At 39.6% G+C, this 18,868-nt stretch overlaps 1 protein-coding gene across 3 annotated transcripts; it reads right to left on the bottom strand.

Annotated features, from left to right (window-relative positions):
* Positions 1-14,204: 14,204 nt before the first annotated feature.
* LOC112183393 (U-box domain-containing protein 35) lies at positions 14,205-18,856 on the bottom strand. 3 transcript variants are annotated; one of them, XM_040513998.1, is made up of 10 exons: positions 18,138-18,856; positions 17,689-17,801; positions 17,492-17,613; positions 17,193-17,404; positions 16,982-17,036; positions 16,577-16,796; positions 16,353-16,454; positions 15,822-16,247; positions 14,846-15,604; positions 14,205-14,442 (listed from the first exon to the last, which is right to left on the bottom strand). In XM_040513998.1, the coding sequence occupies exons 1-10, from the start codon at positions 18,328-18,330 to the stop codon at positions 14,362-14,364; spliced, it is 2,283 nt and encodes a 760-aa protein (XP_040369932.1). In that variant the 5' UTR covers positions 18,331-18,856; the 3' UTR covers positions 14,205-14,361. The 3 variants fall into 3 exon arrangements, with proteins under 3 accessions (XP_040369932.1, XP_040369933.1, XP_040369931.1); XM_040513999.1 differs by having other exon boundaries at positions 14,205-14,436; positions 17,193-17,407; XM_040513997.1 differs by having other exon boundaries at positions 17,193-17,407.
* Positions 18,857-18,868: the final 12 nt, after the last annotated feature.

The raw sequence follows: 18,868 nt of genomic DNA on the forward strand, positions 1-18,868 counted from the left end.
ATTAGTTGCTTCATTACTAATCAGCCTCCCCCCAATAACCATTTTTTTTTCTTTTTTCTTTTTGGAAATTTGAGTCATTTATATGATTATGTACGTTGCTCTGTAATTGTTACTTCCTCTATTATTTATGAGAATGCAGCACGGAAATAAATTATTGGGAATAATAATAGTGTAGAGCCAAAATAAAAAAGCCGTAAAATTGTGAGGCTGACTAAATGGAATAATAATGTGGCCAAAATAAAAGTGGAATAATGTGGCATGCACTCCGCTCGACCAATCTTGTCGACCCTAGGATTAGAATAAATGTGACGCAAAAGTGCCTGTGCCGTGCACTTTTTTCTTTTAGTTCTAGTTGCCACCTATTCCTCTTTTCTTCTATAAAATTACAACATATTTTTAACGGTTTCTACAAATTTTGATGGTTCCGTTATCTAAAGCATTGGTGATATTGCTTCAGGCTTCATTATAAAAGATGGTAATGGCAGCCCTTGCTGAAGCTATTGGTCTTCGTCATGACTTACTAAAATATAGAAATAAAGGTCTTCAGAACATTTCTGTTGAAAGAGTTGATTAATAATTGTGTCAAAGATAGCAGTGGCTTAAACTGTAAAGCCATTTTTCTTCCTTCCATCAACTATCGATATGTTTTAAGAGAAACAAATTTTATAGCGGATGCTTTGAGACATAAAATCATTGTTCATGACATTTAATAATTGTTGAAGTTCTTTACTTCAATAAACTTTCAATATGTATTAAGAGAAACAAACTTTATGACGGATGTTTTGACTACTCTTGATCATTGAATTAGGACGAGCAAATTTGGGATAATTGTCTTTCCCTTGGTGTGTTAAGGGCTTTCAACTTTGACTCGTTTGGGTTGGGTTATCCTAGAGAGGTTTGTTTGTAAATTTGTTGACAGTCTTTTGTGTGTGTGTGTGTATATATATATAAATAAAATAAAATAAAATAAATAACTGTGATCATATCAAAAGTTACTCAATGCATTAGTTTTTTTTTTTTTTTTTTTTTCCAAAAGAGTAGAGTGGCACTGGCAAAAACACTGATAAACATAAAGTCGTGGTGCACTGATTTGTCCTAGTACAACAAACTTATAGCGTCTGACTACATGTAACATTCAGTTTAAGTAACAAACTTATTATCAATTGACGAAGATTGAATAGTGTTCCCTCCACCTTTTACATTCTCCGACCTTTACTTTTAACCTAACAAACAACCATCATCTGCACTAGGCATTTTCATGCTTTCGTCGACAACGTCGGCGACGCCTTTACTCTCTTTTCTCTTCCTTCTCCCATTATCTAATGGATCTCATTCCTTGGCTCTTTCTCTTTTGACTTTTCACTGGCACAAAGTGATTTTGGTGGTGCCTCTTGAAGCGCAAGCAAGTCTCACTAGTGGAGGATCAGGGCTGCGATGTCTTAGTGGATATCAATTTGCTGAATCTAATTTTGGGCTTGGTTCTACTCTTGAACCTGGTCGTGGTATCATAGATTCATTGTAGGAGATGACGACTCTAATTCTAATTCAAGGTGGCCGCTTGTGGTTGTGATGCTAGTGTCGACTCTAATGGTGATCGATGACAACTTCTCGTTGATGTTCATGGTAATTGGGATTTCTTCTTATGCCCTAGGATTGGTCTTGGTGCTGAACATAGGCGTGGGAACCCACTAGTTCATTCTATTTAGCTTTTACTCTTTTAATCCTATAGAGATGGCCCGTGTAAATTGAGGAGTTTTAATAACTATAAAATTACATAAAAGTAACGGACCAAATTTACAAAAACAGAAATCTCATCTTGTATTAGATTTATACAATTAAGGACACAAAGCCCAAGCTCAAAGAGAATGGAATAGACTTAACCTCTGAAATTTCATGTGTAATTACGAATTAATACAATTTTTCATTAAAATTACTACAATGCCATTATCAGATCAAAACTTCTCTCATCTCTCATCTCTCATCTCTCATAAGAAAGGCTTCGAGGAAGAGATCTCCAATTCTTGTTCAACATCGCCTCGTCCAACTCCGAACACTGCCACAGCTTCGGTGCCGGTGGTCAATATCACATCAGATTTCAGCGAGTCCAACTCGAAGCTCTGGAAAATGCAAAACCCGTCGGAGCAGCTATATGCTTTCGTTCGTACTCCGTCCACGGTGCACGATCAGACGAAGCACAACTACAGGCGTGACAACGACGGTGTGAAGAACCGAACGCGACAGGTTTCCAGGCAGGAGGTGGTGGGAGCGAAGAATTCAGGTCGGATCTTTATTCGGGTCGCGGGTCGTTGATTGGGGTCGAAGAAGCTTGAAGCTTCAGGTAAAATCTGGTGTGCTCGGTGCTATTCCAACCACTATATTCTTGATCTCAACGGTTGATATCAAGCTATAGAGATAATACACGGACCAGATCGGGCCAAATTTTCTTTTATTTTATGAAATAATTTCTTTAATACTAACACTGCTAAAATTCATAAAAATTAGTTCGGGTATCCAAAAAATTCCCCGAAAATTCCCACAAACTTGTCTTGTCGCGTTCTTTATTATCAAACTCTTAAATCAAGATCAGGAAGAAGGCAATAGAAGAACTAGACGAGTATGTGTGCAGTAGTAGGATTAGATGATGAAGAGTGCAGTAGCAGGATTAGATGATGATGAGTGCAGTAGCAGAACACGAGTGCAAGTGCCGTAGCAGAACTGGACGAGTATGAGTGCAGCAAGTGCAGTAGCGGGATTGGACGAGTGTAATAGCAAGATTAGGAGATGACGAGTGCAGTAGCAGAACGCGAGTACAAGTGTAGTAGCAGAACTGAGCGAGTATGGGTGCAGCGAGTGCAGTAGTAGGATTGGACGAGTGCAGTAGCAAGATTAGACGATGACGAGTGCAGTCGCAGGATTGGACGAGTGTAGTAGCAGAACACGAGTACAAGTGTAGTAGCAGAACTAGATGAGTATGAGTGCAGTAGCAGGATTGGACAAGTGTAGTAGCAGGATTAGGTGATGACAAGTGCAGTAGCAGGACACGAGTAGCAGAACTGGACGAGTATAAGTGTAGTAGCAGGATATTGGACGAGTGCAGTAGCAGGATTAGGCGATGATGTGTGCAGGATTGGACGAGTATGAGTGCAGTAGCAGGATTAGATGATGAGATGAGAGTAGTAGGAGAGTGAGGTTTTGTAAAGTAACTTAAATGGATTATTCTCAAAGAAATAAAAAAAGTAACATAAACGGATTATTCTCATAAAAAAAAATAACATAAAAAGATTATTCTAAAAAAAGAAAAGTAACATAAGGGGATTAGAAGTTAAAAGAAGTAGTTAAGGATAAAAAAGTAAATTAACTCATGACATGTGGCAAGTGAAGAGTAGATTATCCTTATTTGTAAGATTTGATCCTTAGGGCATCTCCAACAATGGAGTCAAAAGCCAAAATGACTAAGGGGCTTTTTTTCACCATCTCCAACCCAAATCAAAAGGGTGTCAAAATGGCTTTTGAGTCATACTTTGAGTCAAAATGACTAAGGAATGAAGGTAGAAAGCCAAAATGGCTTAGGGGAAGAAGGCTGGGCTCCACCTTCCACTATTCAAAATGAGCGGCTCTGATTCACTCCTCATGAATTCGATTCAAAATGGAAGACCAAGATTAATTGATACCAAAAATTAAAAAATAAATATATAATTACTTAATTTCTAATTTGATAGTCAAAAAAATGCGATGAATTAAATTCAACGGCTAATAATAGAGTAATGTAGTTTTAAACGAGAAAAACTTGAAAAAATAAAATAAAATTTTCTAAAAAAATTTTAAACGACGATATATTATATGAGATTATTTTGTATGATATATAAATTCATATTGTAGTTAAATAATTATCTAAAATAATTAAAATTATGTAATGACTATGACTTTTGACTAAAGGGGGTTGGAAATGCAAAATAGAAATGAATAGTAATGACACTAGGGGTGTCAAATTTTCCAAATGACTTTGGCTTTTGACTAAAGGGTTGGAGGTGCCCTTATAAAGGGATTAGAAGTCAAAAGAGGTAGTTAAGGGTAAAAAAGTAAATTAACTCATGACATGTGGCAAATGGAGAGCACATTGTCCTTATTTGTAAGATTTAATCCTTATATGTTTAATTCAATCTTTCGAGGATGTATTTGTTAAGTCATTTTTTGTCAATAACTTATATGTAATTTGTTATCTTAATAACCACATAATTAAATTTGAGTATGGGAGTTGGATTTTTTTAATGTTGCTCGGTACTCTTTATAATTTTTCTTTGTTCTTTGGGCATATGCAAATGTAATTATGTGTGGAGATATTGTATAAGGAAATAAGATGCAAGAGATATTGTAGAGAGAATTAGTGTGTTTATTCATTAATAATAGGAGCCCTATATATAGGGATTACAAAGTATAATTTTTTGGAGTACAAGGATTCCTATTCAAACTTGAATTAGGAATTCTCTCCTATTACAACTATAAAAACTAAACCTAGTTTGACAAGGCACACTAAAGTCAACATCCTTCAACACTCCCCTTTATGCCGCTCAAACTTGGTGATGACGCTTCAAACGTTGCCTTATTAGAAACCTTGTTCGAGTAATAAAAACCATGTGGGACAAAAACAAACTCGAGGAGGAGAAAAAGAGTACAACACGTCATTCACTCTTCGAGTTCAAAACATGTAGACATCATACCTCCCCCTGATGTCGACATATCCATCATGGGAGTTCGGATAACTTTCTCATTCCAATGTTCTTCACATGTTTCTCGAAGTTGGAATTAGGTAATGATTTAGTGAATAAGTTTGCCACATTATCCTCTGATTGGATTTGTTTCACTTCAATCTTTAGAAGTGTTGTTGTTCGCTGATTATAAAAGAACTTAGGTGATATATGCTTGGTGTTGTCACCCTTGATGAAATCTAACTTCATTTGTTCACTACAAGCTGCAGTATCCCTATAAATGCATGTAGGTTCATCTATGGTAGACTTCAAACCACAAGTTCCTCTAATATGTTTAATTATAGACCTTAGGCATATGCATTCACACATAGCTTTATGTAGAACAATAATCTCTGCATGATTCGAGGAAGTAGCAATTATGGTCTATTTTGTAGACCTCTAAGATATAAGATATTACAGTGCTTCCCATGGTAAAGATATAACTCGTTTGGGAGCGACTTTTGTGAGGGTCAGAGAGGTACCCTGCTTCAGCAAAACCCATCAAAACATCACCATTGTTTTGATGGAGGAGAGGAGGGTGACGTCATCAATAACCCTTGGCGGCGGCAGCGGCGGCGCCGGTGACATGGCCAGTCACGGCGTCCTGGACAACGGCGTTTTGCCTAGTGGGGTCTGATCCCACTCTTCCGTCATATGTTTTCTCTTCGTAGGAATAAAACAAGCCCATATCAATCATACCTTTTACGTATCGAAAGATTCTCTTTATACTAATCCAATGGCGATGTGTTGGCGCAAAGCAATGTCTAGCTAACAAGTTCACTGCAAATGAGATGTCCGCTTATGCATTGAGCTAAGTACAATAATGCGTCCATTGCACTTAGATAGGGCACTTCAGCCTCTAACACGTCTTTATCCTCATCCTTTGGGCGAAACAGATCCTTTCTAGGTTCAAGACTACAGCCAATCATGGGAGTACTCACAGGCTTCACTTTATCATCATTAAAGTGCCTTAGTATTTTCTGAGTATATGCTGACTGATGGATCAAAATCACATGCTCGAGTTCTAATCCAAGACAATACCGTGTTTTCCCAAGATCTTTCATCTCAAATTCGGATTTCAAATGTTTAACTCATCTAGAGTTCCAATTAGGTTCATGTCATCAACATATCCCTTCCCAATCAAGTAGTCACTTAGAAGGTTATACCACATCCGTCTGGATTGTTTCAATCCATATAGTGAGCGTTTTAACCTTATTGAAAACGCGCTCTGTGGTTTAGAGCCACTTGATTTGAGTAACTGAAGTCCATATGGAACCTTCATATATTATATATATATATATATATATATATATATATAATTGACAAGATAGCAGATTGTTATAACGTCCATTATGGGAGAATATGTCTCATCGTAATCGATTCCAGGGCATTGTGAGAAACCTTACGCCACAAGGCAGGCTTCATATCTTACTACCTCATTTTTCTCATTACGCTTTCTAACAAATACCAATTTATGGCCAACATGCATGTTTTACATTTTAGGGTGTCAGCGTTATAGGCCCAAATACCTATCTCTTTGTTAGTGAATCCAATTCAGCATGGATCACATCTTTCCATTTAGGCCAATCTACTCTTCGTTGACATTCTTCAATAGAGCGAGGTTCGATATCATCATGTTCTATAATTCCTTGTGCAACAGAATATGTAAAGGCATCATCAAGGATAATAGAATCTCTTTTCATCGTCTCATATACACTAGTGTAATTCAATGAGATCTCTCTATTATCTGGAATTGGTTCTGACATTGGAGCGTCCTCCAATGATGTCTCTTGGATATAACCATAATCTGGAATATTCTCATGAGACGGGGTATTTATGTCGATGATTCATGGATTATTTTGTGTCAAACTCGCTTTCTTTCTTGGGCGAGAATCCTTCAAACATGTGGGCCTCCCGCTCTTCCTAACCGGAGCCATGGCCTTAGCCACAATGCCATCATCATTGTGGATGGCGGCGCCGTGCCCACTCCTAGGGACGGAGGCTTTATGTGCTCCATTTTTAGGGACATCAATCCTTGCAGGCACATTTGCAGTAGGTATGTGTGATCTCTTCACTTTAGCGATATCAAAAAACGGATCAGGCATCAAATTTTCTATGTTCTGAAGATCGAGAATTTTCCACACTTCAATGTCGGACTGTAGGTTCAGGGATCAAGATGAGACAAAGTGGGGACAGATTCCTATCATTCCTATTGAACATTCTTGTTCTTATCTCCCTCTAACGATGGGAAGACTATCTCATCAAAGTGACAATACTCAAATCTAGCAATAAAGAGATCGTCTGTCAAGGGTTCTGATGACCCATTTTGGAGAATCATATCCAACATAAATGCCTAATCGTCTTTGGTGACCCATTTCGGTATGTTGTGGCGGCACAATTGACACATAAACGACACACCCAATATGCGTAAGTGTGAGACATTAGGCTCATACCCAGTCACCATCTGGGACCCAGAAAAGGGTTGAGTGGCAGTGGGCCTTAGACAAATAAGCACATACAACTGCATACAATATTGCATAGCCCCAATGCTCTAGCAACCATTTGAAGTCTTTTAACGGCAGCTTCTGCGAAACCATTTTGGGTATGAACATGAGGAACTCAATGTTCAACTTCAATTCCAGTGAACATGCAATAATCATCAAATGTTTTTGATGTAAACTCCCCAGCATTGTCAAGACATATCGACTTAATAGGATGATCTGAGTGGTGAGCCCTTAACTTAATAATTTGTGCTAGGAGTTTAGCAAATGCAGCGTTCCTTGTGGACAAAAGCATGACATATGACCAGCGTGTCAATGCATCAACCAATACCATAAAATATCTAAACGGTCCGAAAGGTGGTTGAATAGGTCCACAAATATCACCTTGGATTCTTTGCAAGAATGGAATATTTTCTTTAGTGTCCTTTGGATATAAATGGTCTCGATCCTAATTTTGCTAAAAAACAGGCTTTGCAGAATGAAAGATGGGCCTTAGAAGTAACCAATGAGGATTTTAGTTGAGCCATAAACGCATAATTGACTTTAGTAGTAAAAAGAGGAGTTGAAAATTGATCCTTGGCGTCAAAGCCAAGATTTGGCCTCAGGGGCTAGGCAGCGCCGGCCCTAACTAGTCGGTCATGCATGGTGGCGGCGCCATGAGGCACATGGCCATTTCGTGCTTATCCTCGAATCAATTTTTGATTCTTACTTATCTTCGTTCTAAAGGATGGATATCTGTGTGAAATCTTTAGTATACAGATCATCATATCACTAGATGGGTGCCCCATACGGTCATGCCAAAGCCTATATGTGTCAGAATCTCATAACTCATCTCTTATGACATGATTAGATTCAATTATTCAGATAGTGGTTGCATATAACCCACTAGAACGACACATAAGTTTCTCTAATACTCGTTTATGTCCGTAGTCATTAGAGGTGATGCAAAGGAACTCTTGTCCATTATCACAATGTGTTTCTACCTGAAAATCATTAGCTTTTATACAAGGTTCTAAAAAACGGCCTAGGAAGCTACTTAGGCGCTAGGCGGTTCCATGCCGTTCCGATTATGGCCTAATCGATCGAGCTAGGCACGGGGGTGAAAGTCAGTAGCCTAGGCTGCCTGGGCGGGTCGAACTGGGCTTCGGGCGGTCGGCGATTAGACGTTCTGTTTTTTTTTTTTAACTCATTCTAAAACTAAACCTGATCAGAAACATAAAGTCCTAAACACAAGGCTACGTCTTCTTGTTCGTGTTCCAGTTCATCCTCAAAGTCGACCTCAAGGCCATTGACAACATCTGAAGACAGATGATTAACCCATGGAGAGAGAGAGAGAGAGAAAATTGATCCAATCACAGAGAGAGAGAGAGAGAGAGGAGGACTAGAAGAACGTACCACTCCGGCATCGCTATAGGTGGAGACTGAATTTCTAATCCTAGTTGTACTGTTGTAGTTTTTGGTAAGAAGATATTTGGCCTTTTTGCTATTGTCGGCGAAGAATCCAGGTCTAGGCTCCGGGCCACCGTCCAACTAGCGCCTAGCTTTTTTTAGAACCTTGCTTTTATATCTTTAAAGCTCAAGAGGGTTCTTCCAGTCCTAGGAGCATATAGAGTTTCAGTGGCATTAATAATTGTGTCTATTTGGTAACAAAAATTGAGCTAATCCTCGACCATGAATCAATTTTGATGACCCAGCTATTGTTGTCACTAAAGATCGAGTAGGCGTCATCTCAAGGAATAACTGCCTATTTTGAAATATAGTGTGTGCAGTAGCATAATCCACGAGACATTCTAGCCCTACGGGAAACATACTGAAAAATAATAAAGTTTGAAATTAAAATATGTCAAAGACATTCAATAAAATAAATAGAGACTTTTTTAATAATAGCCAATGATTACATCAAAATTTCTTGACCAAAATCTAATCCAAACTAATAAAATCAAACTTAGACAAATGTAATTATTCAATCCTCTCGGTAACTCCATTTGGTTGTGACCAAGTAAAGTAAGTCGAGATTTTGGTGGGGCTATGCTCACTTGTAAAACCATTCTCTCAGTTCAAAGCTTTCCTAGACATCACAATTAATTGAATGGGTCTAATCGAGAAAGAGTTTGAAACAAATGTCATCTATTAATTAAGGCATAATTTCCATTACATAATTCTTGGAAAAATAAGCGACTATACTAATAAAATCTGATGCATTTTGTCTTTCATCGCTAAATTTAAAGTCTTTTTTAACTTGATGTCTTGATCACCATGAAGCGGCTACCTTCATAGGTATATTGCAAACTCAGGTCCATTGATCAGACGTTCCATATTAGAAATAGACACCATGAAGAGGATTCTCCTTTGATTAAGGCGCATTGGCGCAATGTGCATGGTCCCTAGGACCGTTGGTGGCAGGGTGGCATTACCATGGCCAGCGTTAGGGCCATGGTGCCCAGCCCCTATGTCCCTCTGTACGGCGATCCTTATGGTCGTGTGTTCGCCACCTTTGGCGATTTACCTTCTTGAGCTTTTCGATCGTATGGATCATGGCATCGATGGTGACTTTCTATAGCCATGGGACGATGCTCATGGTAGCCAACTCAAGGCCTCCCATATTCTCTACTCACAAGTTCATTGCCTTGCCTTTCGACAATTTCCATAGCTGCAATTAGCTGATGGAAACTTGTGATCCGTCTTATGTTTACTTGAGTCCAGAAGAAATTTGAGGACCTTGATGCAAAGAAAAGGAATGTAGTGAGGGTTTTCTCAATCAGTTGTCCTTCTGTAATAACCTTTCCACAAAGATGCATCGTCATCTTGATGCGGACGGCTTCCAAATAAAATTGCATGACCATCTAGAAGTCAGAGATGCGGAGATCATTCCATTCTGCTTCTAAATTCAGAAGGATGGAGTCACTGACGTTACCAAAACGTTCGCAAAGCACTTACCTAAGTTTTATAGCACTATCCTTATTCATGAACTCAATCTGGATATCACTATCCATGTGGTGTTTCATCAGGGTAAAAGCCCTGAAATTATCAATCTCAGTTTGAGGGTCTGGAGTAGTTCCTTAAGAACAGAGCTCTTGGATTGTGTGCAATAAGTCATGAGCAATAAGGTGGAGCTCAACTTTATGAGCCCAAATCAAGTATCTTGTGCCTGCAGAATCCAATGGAACAAATTTGAGTTCGTTTGAGTTTGACATCCTGAAAAGCAAAACAAGAACGAATTAGTTTCGGAGTTAAAAACTTCCACGACAACTAATATAAGATTTTTGAGCCTTAATGCTACCAAGAAATTGATTTCCAAGAATATTTGGATTAGACCGAAACAATGATGTTTATATCGATGCTAAACGAGCGCTCTTAGTTTGTAGCTTACGAACGCTCTTAGTTCCTTATAGCATGAACTCCCCGCAGTTTCGCTTTAAAGAATCGAACCCACGTTACAGAAAGGTAGCATGAAGAAGAAGGGAGGTTGCACGTCCATGAGAAAAAGAAGAGGAATTTAAAGTATTGAAAACAGGAACTTTAATATAAAAACTTACTTGTTTGATCGAGGCTTGAAACACGCGCGTGTTGATGCAGGCGTGTATTAAAGCGAGGCTAATGAGGTAAGGCTAGTGGTGGTAGAAGCTAGTGAGGCGAGTCTAAGCGAGACGAGGCTAACCGGGTGCAGGGCGAGGCTAACCAAGGCAGGGAGTGAGGCTAACTGGTGCGGTAAAAGCTTGCAAGGGAAAGTAAGTCTAGCGGTAAGGGATGTGCGAATCGAGGGCGTGAGGAGTTGGGTTATAGGTGCAGCGTGGCTAGCTGGACGAGGCGCAGGGGCGCGTTGTGCTGTAGGGGCAGGCGAGGCTAGCACAGGCTAGGTGCAGGGGAGGCTAATGATGATGAATTTTTTCTGTTTTTGGGTTTTTGGTTTCAAGGTTAGGGCTCGTGCTGATAATGTGTTTAAGGAAATAAAATGCAAGATAGATTCTAGAGAGAATTGGTGTGTCTATTCATTGATAATAGGAGCCCTATATATAGGGTTTACAAAGTATAATTTCTTGGAGTATAAGGATTCTTATTCTAACTTGAATTAGGAATTCTCTCCTATATATTACAACTATAGAAACTAAACCTAGTTTGACAAGGCACACTAAAGTCAACATCTTTCAACAGATATCACTTTTATCGAGTTAGGCATGACGAACTCTTTTGTAATATTACCAAATTATGCACTAAGGTTATCATTTCTTCTCCTAAAGAAAAAAAAAAGTAACAAACTTACTTTGATCATTAAACAACTTTCAATGACTCAGTATACATAAGCCGGAAAAATTAAGGCTGAATAAAAAATAAAAAATAAAAAATAAAATACTTGTTACTCCTCATACTTTTCTCTGAAAAACAGTTTGGTCCCTCGCCTTTTAAATTAAACTGAATAGTCCTTATTCTCTCTAATTCTCATATAACAAGTCCAAAATGATCCGAAATGACTATTATGCCGCTCATTTTCTATTATTATTATTATTTTTATTTTTTCTCTATTTTTTTTTTATTTTTGTCCCCTTTTTTATACTCTCTCTCTCTCTCCCTCTCTCCCTCCCTCTCTCCCTCTCTCCTGGCCGCACGGTCTCTCTTTCTCCCTCGACCTCTCTTCTTCTTCTCTTCCTCTGCCATCACCGGAGACCACCACTTTCGGCCACCATCTCACCAAAAACCTAAACTCTCCCTTTCTGTCTTCTCAGCCGCGCGTCTTTCTCTTTCTCCCCTGACCTCTCGCTCCCTCTCTCTTCTTCTTCCCTTTGCAACCACCGGAGAACACCATCTCCGGCCACCATTTTATCATGCCGCCACCTCTAATCGATCCAGCACCCAAATCCGACCTAAGCCCCAACCTCACCATCGACATGCACCACCTCCGGCCTCCACCCGCTACCACCCAAGACTGCGACGTTGCCGCCTCTCAACCTTCATCGATTTTCGACCATCACCTAGTCATATCGACATCACTGTCAGACTCAACAAGCCCTAGAGAGCAAAACCCAGAAACCCCTTTGCTCGTCGACGTAGTCCGAGCATCACCGGAGCTCTCGGCTCTACATGCCTTCGATTTCTAGTCTCCAGCTCAAATCGAGCTTCAACACCTCCATAAACGAAGTCGGAGCTACACTATCTTTCAAAACCCCAAACTCCAGACCTCCGATTCTGACCAGAGTAGCCTCACGGGCTTCACGCGCCGCCACTGGTGCGTGGGAGAAGCTAGCTTCGCCGCTCATGGCTGCTAGAGCTTCAGACCGCCTCTATTAGGTAATCTTTGTGTTTTTCCTTTGATTGGCGCTTCTGGGTTGACGAGAAATGGAATCCCTAATTGTGTTGTTTAATTTTGGATTGTGAGAGGGCTATGGATTTCTACGTTTTTGGAAGTTTTGAGGGAGGAGGAGACTGTTGGGTCAGTTACGTTGATGTGAAGGAATGGTAAGAAACTCGAGACTTTGTTTTGGATATGGATTGGTTGAGAATGGTGCCGGAAGTGGTCTCCGGTGATGGCAGCGGAAGAGAAGAAAAAGAGAGGTCGAGGGAGAGAGAGAGACCGTGCGGCCAGGAGAGAGGGAGGGAGAGTATAAAAAAAGGGAGAAAAATAATTAAAAAAAATAGAGAAAAAAATAAAAAATAATAATAATAGAAAATGAGGGGCATAATAGTCATTTCAGATTATTTTGGACTTGTTATATGAGAATTAGAGAGAATAAGGACTATTCAGTTTAATTTAAAAGGTGGTGTACCAAACTATTTTTCACGGAAAAGTATAAGGAGTAACGAGTATTTAATCCAAAAATAAATAAGTAAGGACGGACTCATTCAACCTTATTCTAATGCTTTTCTCTCTGTTCTTCGCGAGAGAGTTCTCTCGATGGGGGCTAACTCTGGCTGGCGGCGATCTTGCACCCTGCCATCAAGAAGGAGGGTTTCTTCTCTCTTTTTCGTCTTTTCCTAGGGGGTGACAGCGAGCGCGCTCGCCGCCTCTCCATGTTCGTTGGTTGTGGCCTCTTTGCTCTGACTGTTGTTGCGGTTGGTGATGGGAGGGTCTTCGATCCATGTCAGATCGTTGGTCCTTAGGTTGGGATGACCGGAGGAGGTTTGATTTCTGGGACGGCATGGTTGGCTGCGCTCATATATTTATGGAAGCCAGATGATGATAGCGATGGCTGGTGGGATCTGGGCAGATGGGGTCGAGTGTTGTGATCCTCTACTTATGACGGAGGCATTGATGCTGACAGTTGGAATAAGCCTGATGATGGGTATGGCGATGGATGCGGTGGTGACCAAGTTGGCAGTGATGACGGCCGGGACTAGGTTGGTCGTGCTATGGCGCCAAGTTTGGTCCTCGACGGCAACAGCGTTGTTTGGCCCGAGGTGGAGGATGCCCAAGCTTGGGTTTGTCCTAATTGGGCCGTGTGGGTTGTTACCAAGAAGATGACGGCTAGGGTTACATTTAAGTGGGCCGCATTGGTCTTAGTGTGGGCTTGGTTAGTATGGGCTCATATACATTTTAAGTTTGTATTTTTTATTTTAGGTTTGGGCTCTTATCCTTCTTTACGAAAGGATGACGGGCTTCTTGTGTTCTTTTTTTTTAGTGGAGAAAATTGACAGGAAACAAGTAGTCTCGTAGGTAGTTTATTGATTTTGGGGTTACTTTGTTTCTTGTTTTTGCGCTTAATCTTAAAAGGCGGGTGTGCTAGGGGTATGCTAAGTAGTATGCTCGTGTGAGGGGTGTACTAGGGTTGTGTGCTCTATGTAATGGCTTTTACTAATGGTTCTCTAGGTAAGTCATTATTATATTACTTGCTGAAATGCTGAATGAGATTGACTTTTTCACCTAAAAAAAAAAAAGTAAATTTATCGTACCGACATATGGTAAATGCTCTCTCCAAATAGAGCTTTTCTTTGAAGTATATAAATACAAATATACAATTGACATCTCTCTATAAAATTGTAAAAACCCCAGTTTCCCACCTTTTTAAGGTGGACACTAAATGTATCTACTAATTCTTCAGTCACAAGTTTCTAAGTGTATAGATGACTTGTCAGACTAATTAGAATTATGACTGTGACATATCTGAGAATAATCTTCTTCCGTTTTAAGATGATGTGCTTGATTGACTCCTTGAGCTATCATAACCAAATTGTCGTAGATCGGGGTCACTCATCACATCCTGTAACTAAGACCACGAAGAATTTAACAAATATGAAGTTTAAGAAGATATAAAACAGAAAAACACGCGCCAAAAAAAATACAGTAAAACTTTCTAACTTCCAAAGTCATATGATACTGAAGAGGGCTCCATGAAAAGTATGGATCCTCCGCTGATATTTTTAGTGTTGATTTTGTGCTTATGTTTAAAACCAATTCATCTAGGCTTCTTTTTAACTACTATCCTAGTATAAATTTTAAATAGTGAACCCTATACAGAAAATAGTTAAGCCCAAAAAATTGATTTTTGGGATATAAGAACGTGATCAACACCACAAAAATCAGTAAAGGTCCTGTTTCTGCAGCAAATGTTGATATATGATCTTCCTTAAATGCATAATATACCGTGTTAGTTAGGTTATGTAACTCACTTGTCCGGTGGAAAATCGGCCTTTTCTTGGAGAGAATACTTCACCGCCACCAAACATCTTAGCATTCATGCTATCTTGGCCAAGCGCTCTCAACCTGTTAAGCTCAGGTAGCACAAACTTCCCAAGATCCGGTCTGTCTTTTCGCCTCATTTCAGCACACTGTAAAGCTAGCCTGGCAAAGTTCAAGGCCTCCTCAACAGGCCAGTCTTTAACAGCAGGGTCAAGCATGTCAGCAAAGGTCCCTTTCTCAATAGCCCTCTCAACATGATGTGTCAAACCCATTGGTGGCGTGGCTGTTATGATTTGCAGAAGCATGACTCCAAGTGAGTAGATGTCAGATTTTGTTCCAAGCATGCCGGTTTGCTGATACTCTGGATCGATATAGCAGAATGTTCCTGCTGTTGATGTCATGTAATACTGAGTGACAGAGTCGGCTACTGATGGAGGGACAAGTCTAGCCAAACCTACATCACTAATCTTGCTGACATAGTTATGGTCCAGCAAAATATTTCCGGGTTTAAGGTCACGGTGTACAAGGGGTTCTGGCTTGCTCTGATGGAGGAACAAAAGCCCTGTGGCAATTTCTGCTGCAATTCGGAACCTTAGCTGCCAAGGAATAGCTGGGGTATTACCTTTCCGGAAGAGACGATCTTCTAAGCTACCATTAGCCATGTACTCGTAGACAAGGCAACCGTACTCGGGACATGCTCCAAGAAGGAGGACCATGTTTGGATGTCGTATGCAGCTCAAAACATCCACCTGCATAATGATTAAGAGTTTGTCAGATACATCTTTAATAGTATATTTCTCAATAGATATTGCTTAGATAAATAGAAAGAGTACCAGCCTTGATATTAAGAACAGGTACAATATTTCCCTTTGTTATGTTGTTTATGTGCTAAATAAAGAAACTGTTGTATTTAAGAAGAAAGTTGACAGTTGAAAATAGTGTTTCATCATGTTGGAAGTCACAAACCTCTCGCTTGAACTGTGAATGCCCTTGAGCTGCATCTGGACGTAGAACTTTTATGGCCACAGATGTATGGTCTAGTTCACCTTTATACACAGGCCCATAGCCTCCTTCCCCAATCTTGAGAGTACCTGAAAAGCTGTGTGTTGCTGCTTCAATCTCTTCAAGTGTGTACTTCCTGTACCTGACATCAAATGGCATTCCTTCTTGTGCCTTCTTCATGTCTTCCGCTTCTTTAAGGGCTTTCATTTCTGCAGTCTTCCTTTTCAGTGCCTCGAATTCTGCAACCCTTTGAGCTGCTTGTGCTGCTTCGATGGCTGCCATACATTTGGCTTTCTCCTTCTCTGCAGCTGCCATTGCAACTTCCTCAGCTACTTTTGCCTCTTCTAATCTTATTTCTTCTGCCCTTTTCCATTGGTTTATTTCTGTTGCCTGGTGACATGCCAATATAATATTTGCTTGAACTATTGTTCTGTTATCAAAATCCAAAAGAAAATGAAAAACACACAATCTTCATTCAAGTTTACGCATAAATACCATATTTTGTGCTACGAGTGCCTCCTTGCAGGCTGTATTGTACATGTCCCTTGTTTGCTTGAGCTCTAGCATAAGCCTCCTCATCTCTGATTCCACTCCATCCTATTAAGTTCAGCACATATCAAGTATTAATATTGTGAACTATTTCACATAAATATTTTCTCCACAAATGCAAGTCTCGGAGTAATGACATTAATTAATGGTTCATTTAGAAATCATCTTACCATGTTCTGTGATGACCACGATTTGCCACTATCCATTGAGCATGATGTGAAGTCATTGTGGGCAGAGCCCATGTCAATGAACTTGGTTCCAGAGTAAGATGATGTAGAGCTTCTGTTATCAGTGCTTGACCTTCTGTTACTGCTCACAAACGATATATCACTCTCGGGTGATAGCTCATGTGTTTTGTTCGTTGAAGCTTTTCCTCTTGAGAATGGTGACCTGTATTAGATATAGGTTAATCCCAACTGTGGTCACATCTTTTTCAGCAGGTTATAATCGTTGCACATAAATTAATAGGACTTTAGAACTCTGTAACACATCTTAGTGAAACTCAACCAGGCAAATACAAGTGCCTGATCGATACTTCTTATATCTATTCCCAAGTACAAAAAATCAAAGCTTACAGGATTGCATTGTCATTTTGCTGGGTATGGGCCGGATGCTGTTTCTGCTCGGGTCCTGCATTAATCAAAGATACTTGAGTTACTAATGACAAATATTTAGCATCCTACTGACTTATGAGGGTGGCAAATAGGTTATAACAATGCATGGTACTAATATATATATATATATATATATATATATATATATATATATACAGAACTTGTGACAAACCTCTAAAGTTCTGGCTGGGTGTGCTTCGTGTATCACTTGAATCTGAAACGTTGCTAGCTTGGTGCTGTATTTGATTACTCGATGGAGCTTTTGGGGGCAATGAGCTGGTAGCGGATCGCACATATGAGATCTTTCCTTTCCCAATAACATAAACAGTGCAACAGTCTGGTGCCCTTTTCGCCACGGTGGTTGGAACGTCTGTAGATATGAATCTGCTGTCAAACAAAAGTTGATACATTTAGGATTGATATGTGCTAATGTGCATGTACAATTTTTTCATTGCTAGTTTAGATCACGACCTGAATAAGCTGCTTTTTGATGGAGAACCAAGTACCAAAATTTCAATCCCATTGGCATTGACATAGTTGATGATTCCTCTTGTTATATCTGTATCCTCAACTATGACTTCATTGCATTTTATCTGCAACAAAGAGAATCAAACCATGAGGAGACGAAATTCTGGTGTGAAACTAATTATGTACAGTTTGACACTCACAGCCTTTTTGGTGCAAAAGCAACGGAATGGAAGAAACAACTCTTTTGCTTGAACATCAAGTTGCTTTTTGTACACCTTTGCAACATCCTCAGACATAAAAGTCGTGCCTCTGGCTGCACCATGATATGAGAAGAAAAAAAATTAAACAGGAGAAATTAAATATAAAAATATGCAATTGATGAGTACTGCACAGACTGGTAAATTTTAAGATCATTATCATTTTTGCCTGTTCAAGTAACACGACATGCGACTGTATGGCCTCATAGGTAGATTCTCCTCCCAGTTTCATGTTAAAGTTGTAGCATCCGCCCCAAAACCAATTGGAAAAGGGTGAAGAAACTATGATCTGATCTATAGAATCAAAAAGTTGAAATCCGGATGTGGGATTCTATATATTTGATGATCATCCATGCATAAGAGAACTAAAGAGAGGAGGGAGATTGAATTACATTGGTTGGGAACTGCATTTGTAGTGTGTTTAACATGAAGCAATGTGAGAGCTTGGCCTCTGCTGAGAAGATGATCAACAGTCCATTTGATAGCATATTGACTTCCTTTGTCCTTGTCGATGGCCACCGCCACCGCCTCTTCTCTCTTCTGTGCTTTACCTCTGATTCCCATTTCTTCCTCGCGTGAACTCATAGGCTATGTACTATCAATTCCGTATTATTTTCCTTCTTTTGTTTGGGGAATTTTCAAGTATCAAGACCAGAATGAAGAACAGGATTAATGTGGATGGCAAAGACCTGGCCTTCTTGTTCCTTTTACCCTGGAACCAATTACAACTTCAATAACTGATAACGCCCTCTTGTTTCTGTTGTTCTCTTGGATTCATTATGGAGGTAGTCAATGTAAGTTGGTTAGTTCGCTTTACGCAAGAGTTTCCATAACCATCTATATATCTGATCTCTATTTTTAAGCTACGTACCTGACTCCAATGAGCTCATCTCTCTTGTAACCTTTTCTAAAGTTAGCTCAACTTATTACATGCCCTATGACATAGCACAAAATTTAGGATTTTTTTTTTTCACTATCTAATTTAGGAGTTGATAACTAAGGTCATAATTTAAATTCTAGAAATTTTTGACAGCGAAGCCTAACAAATTTGACCGCACTGATGAAGAAGAGGCTCATGTTTTACAATTTTCACCTAACTGTATACTGAACAATGACTTCTTTT

Source organism: Rosa chinensis, chromosome 2 (assembly GCF_002994745.2).
Source record: "Rosa chinensis cultivar Old Blush chromosome 2, RchiOBHm-V2, whole genome shotgun sequence".
In the NCBI taxonomy this organism is placed as follows: Eukaryota; Viridiplantae; Streptophyta; class Magnoliopsida; order Rosales; family Rosaceae; genus Rosa; species Rosa chinensis.